The 6,184-nt window shown below is 37.7% G+C and overlaps 1 protein-coding gene across 1 annotated transcript; it reads right to left on the bottom strand.

The window, feature by feature from the left end:
- Nucleotides 1-558: 558 nt before the first annotated feature.
- c10h11orf58 (chromosome 10 C11orf58 homolog) lies at nt 559-5,884 on the bottom strand. Its single transcript, XM_037682560.1, has 5 exons — nt 5,732-5,884; nt 4,564-4,647; nt 4,379-4,439; nt 4,056-4,165; nt 559-1,136 (listed from the first exon to the last, which is right to left on the bottom strand). Exons 1-5 carry the CDS (start codon nt 5,783-5,785, stop codon nt 924-926), a joined length of 522 nt encoding a protein of 173 aa, XP_037538488.1. The 5' UTR covers nt 5,786-5,884; the 3' UTR covers nt 559-923.
- Nucleotides 5,885-6,184: the final 300 nt, after the last annotated feature.

Genomic DNA, 6,184 nt, shown 5'->3' on the forward strand with positions numbered 1-6,184 from the left:
GGTTTAACGTGACAAAATGTGAACCACTTTAAAATCAACCCGTTTCATAAAGAGCAGGATTTATGGTTTTTGGTTGCCGCTTCTCAAAACACAAACTTATGTCAGTTGCTCGATAACGAGCCGAAAGCAAACCAGGCTGAATAGCAGCCGAAAGAAAATCAACGTAATATTCATGGCTTTACTTTTAATGGTAGAAAATAACAAGGGACATAATAATTTTACTTCTGAATCTTATTCTGAACGAAGATGGGTTCAAGATTCTCATCCGTACATCTGTGACTTAAATCAACTGAAGTGTTTTAAAACAAATTATTTGAAATGAAACCTGTTTGGTGTAATTCAGTGCGTGCATACAAAAAAATAAAGGCTCAACCGTTGACCAACACATCTTTATGTTCACATCCTTTTAAGGTAGAAATACCTGATCAGCCAAAAACTTCAACAAATGTTCAAAACTCAAAGACCGATGGATTCCTGTAGACGTTAAAGACACCAAATGACAAGATTCCATGTTTATAGTCTTACATTATCTTTACAAATGACTTCAGAATATTGCCAGAAAACACTGCGACTCTTGCTTTTTATTAAAAAAATTAAAAATAAAATGTAAACAGTCACATCTACACAACTCATGTTTAATGAAACATAATCCTGTTTTATTCAGTACAGTTGAAGACAAACTGCGGTGACTGTTAAAATGTTCAACTTAAATAAAACGTGGTTGTTTTAATGATGTTTACGACCAATCCATCCCCAAAACAACTTGTTTTTTTTGTTGTTCTTCCACACCCGAGTCTCGATGAGCTCTGAAGAATCCAGCTCTACATGGAAATGACTGATGGTCTGCAGGTAAACGAGACAAAGCTCTGGCAAAATCTGAGAATACGAAACTTAAATCTCTCCCTTTCCCGAAGCCCCTCCCCCTACAACGATTTTACAAAGTCGTGTTTGCGCTCGTCGGTGACATCGTCTGAGCTGTGCTCGGTCTCCTCTGAGGTTTGATCCTTTGGACTGGGATCAGAGTGTTTGACCTGCGATTCTGTGGGACCTTCCTTACTGGTGGACTTCTCTGAACCAGCACCTTCTGTGTGACCGTCTAGGGGTGGGACAGGTGTCGATTCTGGCTGCGGGTCAGGCTGGAGACAGGAAACAGGAGGATTTTGTTAGTATAAATGAATCCACTCCTGCTAATTCATTAAATGTTCATGTTCCTAAAACAGCAGGTCCAGGTGGAGGAGCAGCTGCCATCTTTCAGTCTGGATTGTTGATTAATACGAAGCCAGTTATTCGTTAGAATTATTTTGAATCATCCTAAATGGAAATCAGAAAAGCCACTTTTACTTATTGGATTCAACCTTTATTTATTCAGGTTAGGCTCATTGTGCCGTGAGGACACATTTACAAGAGAGACCTGTTATATATCGTCCACCAGGTCCTTATTCTCCGTTTTTTTGTCTGACTTATTATTGAATACTGATAAAGTCATAAAAATGGGTGATTTCAATATCCATGTAGAAGTTAATAGCATCTAGCCTTTAATAATTCAATAGTCAATTGGTTTTACCCAAAATGTCCACACATCTACTCATTCTCATCATCACTCTCTTGATCTGGTTCTGACATAAAGATTAAGTTCTTAAGTCAACTTTATAAAGCACATTTAAAACAGAAGCTGTTCCCGAAGTGCTTAGTAACACATCCCCAACATCCTGTTCTGACCATTTTTAATAACCTTTGAGTTTACATTAAATGACTACACAGTCACAGAGTAAATATCGTTATAGTAGGTGTTGATCAGAGAATGATGGAACTAAATTTAAAGAATCTCTTCCATTGTTATTTTCCTCTGTTATGCAGAGTAATGCAGTAGAGTGTAATGACTTAGATTATCTTGTGGATTTTAAAACTTCACTTGATAAAACTGCTCCGCTTGGTTCAATTCTGAGTGACATACTTTAAAACACACATCTAGAAAGCTGGAGAGAAAATGGCGCTCCAATAACGTTGAAGAACTTCATTCAACTTGGACATAGCCTGCTAACGTAGAAGAAAGCTCTCCGTAAAGCTAGAACTGTATATTATTCATCTTTAATAGATTCAATTCAGTTTATTTGCCGGTCTATAGCTCCAAGTCACAACAGAAGTCATCTCAGTGCAATGTACAAAAAACAGTCGCATTATAAAAGTCAATTAATAAAAATTATCTGCAGTAGTGCTTGAAAGTTTGTGGAGTCTTTAGAATTTTCTACATAAATTTGAACGAAAACGTCAGATTTTCACACAAGTCCTTAAAAGTAGATAAAGAGAACCCAGTTAACCAAATGACACAAAAATATTATATTTGGTCATTTATTTATTGAGGAAAATGATCCAATATTAGATTTGTGGTAAAAGAATGTGAACCTCTATGATTATCAGTTAATTTGAAGGTGAAATTAAGAGTCAGGTGTTTTCAATCAATGGGATGACGATCGGGTGTGAGTGGACTCCCAGTTTGATTTAAAGAACAGGATCTATCAGCGTCTGCTCTTCACAACATGTTTGTGGAAGTGGATCATGGCAGGAACAAAGGAGGTTTCTGAGGAGCTCAGAAAAAGAGTTGTTGATGCTCATCAGATGGAAAAGGTTACAGAACATCTGTAAAGAGTTTGGACTCCACCAATCCACAGTCAGACAGATGGTGCACAAATAGAGGGAATTCAAGACCATTGTTACCAGGAGTGGTGGACCAACAAAGATCACTCCAAGAGCAAAATGTGGAATAGTAGGCGAGGTCACAAAGGACCCCGGGGTAACTTCTAACAACTGAAGGTCTCTCTCACATTGGCTAATGTTGATGTTCATGAGTCCACCATCAAGAGAACACTGAACAACAATGGTTCATGGCAGGGTTGAAGGAGAAACGCACTGCTCTCCAACAAGAACATGGCTGCTCGTCTTTGCTAAAGATCACGTGGACAAACCAGAAGAATGTTTTGTGGACAGATGAGACCAAAATAGAACTTTTTGGTTTAAATGAAAAGAGTTATGTTTGGAGAAAGGACAACAGCATTCCTGCATAAGAACCTGATCCAATCTGTGAAACGTGGTGGTGGTAGTATCATGGTTTGGGCCTGTTTTGCTGCATCTGGGCCAGGACTGCTCGCCATCATTGATGGAACAATGCATTCTGAATTATATCAGAATTCTAAAGGAAAATGTCAGAACATCTGTCCATGAACTGAATCTCAAAAGAAGGTGGGTCGTGCAGCGACACCATGACCCTCAGCACACAAGAGGTTCTACCAGAGAACGGTCCAAGATGAATAAAGTTCATTTCTTGGAATGGCAAAGTCCTGTCCTTAAACCAATCCAGATGTTGTGGAAGGACCTGAAGCAGCAGTTAATGTGAGGAAACCACCAACATCCAGAGTTGAAGCTGTTCTGTATGGAGGAGTGGAGAAAATCCCTCCAAGGTGAGCAGGACTGATCAACTGGTCCTTCTGTGTTTGCTTCTCCTTCCTGTTCCTCTCAGACCCAGCCGGTTGAAGCAGACGGCCGCTCGTCCCGAGTCTGGTTCTGCTGGAGGTTCCTTCCTGTTAAAAGCGAGTTTTTCCTTTCCACTGTCTCCTTTTGTGCTCGCTCAGGATGGGCGACTGACGAAGTGAAGATTCAACACAATCTGCTGCTTCTTAGATAAGAAGAGAACTTTTACGAATGGGATTTTATAATGTGGACGTTTTTGTACGGTGCCCTGAGACGACTTCTGTTGTGACTTGGTGATATATAAATAAAACTGAATTTGAAAACAACCAGCTAATTTAGTTTCTGTGTTATATTTCTCTGTATATAGAAATGTATGTATGACAGAATACTATTTTATAAAAGTCTGTCCACTTTGAAGCAGGTGTGCCATAATCATTAGCTACTATTTAGGCTTATAATGGCAAACTTTTACAGGCAGATAAAAGAATCTGACTATCGTAGCATACATATCCTGATACACGGTGATGATGATTTTCTGGGTGATTGTTATTGTTCCTTTCTCACTCCTCTGGTCTAAGGTGACCCCTCACCTCACTAAAACCCAGACCACAATGCCTTCGATTCCTTCCAGACAGCTTTCCATCCATGCTCTGGTAGTACTGATGCTCCAGGTCCTCGTTCATCTTCTTATCTTCCTGGCCTGCAGAGGAGACACTGATCACAACAGGCACACCGAGCCATTACAGATCCATCTCAGCGTGGATAGATCTGTGTGGCGGATGTGGGGTGGGGACGCTGGGTTAATAACATTGGCGATAACTCGGTATGGGTAAAAGGAGTGAGTAATTCAATAATATTTTCCTCTTGCAGAACTAAAGCTGCAGTTTTACTAAGGTTAAATAAACAAGCTCACCGCTACGGAAGTGAGATGTCGACTTGTGGTCACCAATGACAAGACGTCCAGTATGTTCTTTCTGAAAAAAATAAAATATTTATCTGCAACATTTTCTGTCGGACATCAAATGTTTATTTCTTTGTCGATATGAACTTCAGGTCTACAATTTAATTCCCGGGTGGTGTAAAATCGATCAAACAAACCTTGCTTGCACCCATCAAGCGTAAAAATTTTTGCTTCCTCTCATCACTTCCCAGATCAGCAGATCCCCACTGTGTCGGCCCGTCCTGCCACAATAAAACATTTTGATTCCGAAAACAATTGTACTTTTTACACACATTATTATATACATTTAAATATGTATACATTATTTCACAGGACAGTTTTGTTTTATTTGCATTAATCTGCAGACAAAGGGATTATTTACTTTTTTAAAAAGGGGCCTAATTAAATTGACCAGGATTTTTGAAAGAATGATTTAGAACTGAACAGTTAAGCTTTTGCACAGAAAACCCACCAGATCACATCACTGAAGCTTAATATGAGGAATTTTTACCTTTTTTTAATCAATTTTTCTAATCTTACACTTAATTTTAAAGGCTAAAATGGATCCACAGGTGCTCTGTGACCTCCTGGTTCATCGCAGGTGAATCACAAGCTCAGCAACTCATGGAGCAGATGGTGGGAACGATTTAGTTAAACTTCCTTGGGATTAACATCATTTTCTGTATGGATTGTGAAATCCTAACCTGCAGATTTGACTTTTTTATTTTTATTTACTGGACTAATTTTAGATGAAAACTGAAGTAGTTTCTGAAAAGAATAACCATTTTTGTAGATATGAATACTTGCCACCTTTTAAAACAGATTATTGTAATTTGTTTGACAGTGTGGATACCTGAAGCTGTCATGAATAATGAAAGTTTAATTTTATACAATCATCCAACAACAAAATGACTTTTTTCTCTATTAAACATTGACATAAAACACTATCACGCACAAAAAAAGATAAAACTGTCGAATCACATAAAATAGATTTAGCAAAATTCTTTATTTCGGTGTCTTTTTTGTATTTATTTGAAAAGTCTAATATGTTTTATGCACCAGATTAGCTATTTTTTGCTTATGGTCGAGTACAGCACAGCAAAACCAAACATATACTCTCTCAACAAAACACTACAAACCACAATATGTGGTCCAGTTTATACACAATAAATAAATAAATAATAATAATCTAAAAGCAACTTGAAAACGGTGGAAACTTTGTGGTCTTCAACGTGTTCAGGTTCTCGTTAGCTAGCATGAAGCTAATCATTTCTACAATTTTATTGAATCGCATGCTTTATTCTCACTTCCGGTCATTTTACTCACTTCTGAGGGAGAAGCTGGTCGTTTTGTGCCGTGTTTGTCTTCGGGAGAGGTCATTGTAAACAATATTTATTGTAAAATGTAGAGAGAAATTGCATCCCAACAAGGAGAAGCTAACCTTACTGTCAACAATCAAGGCGTTTTTGTCTGTTCTTCTTCTACGGTTTTTTAACAGCAGGTTGTCTTAACTTTGTGCTGCCACCTGGTGGACTAACCTGGTAATTCACTCAAAGAAGAATACAGGAAAGTACTGTAGTCATAAAAATAATTTAAATTAATAAATAAACAAATAACTAAATTACTATTATTATGTTTTGACATTTGTCTCAATAATTATTTAGTAAAACACTCAATTTTGCTCATGAGTCAACATAAAACTGCATTTTTTTTTTTTAAACGTTCAATAAACAGGCAGGTAAAAAAAACTACCTAATTTACAATTTGAATCAATTTGAA

The sequence above is a fragment of the Nematolebias whitei genome, chromosome 10 (genome assembly GCF_014905685.2).
Source record: "Nematolebias whitei isolate Nwh7 chromosome 10, NemWhi1, whole genome shotgun sequence".
In the NCBI taxonomy this organism is placed as follows: domain Eukaryota; kingdom Metazoa; phylum Chordata; class Actinopteri; order Cyprinodontiformes; family Rivulidae; genus Nematolebias; species Nematolebias whitei.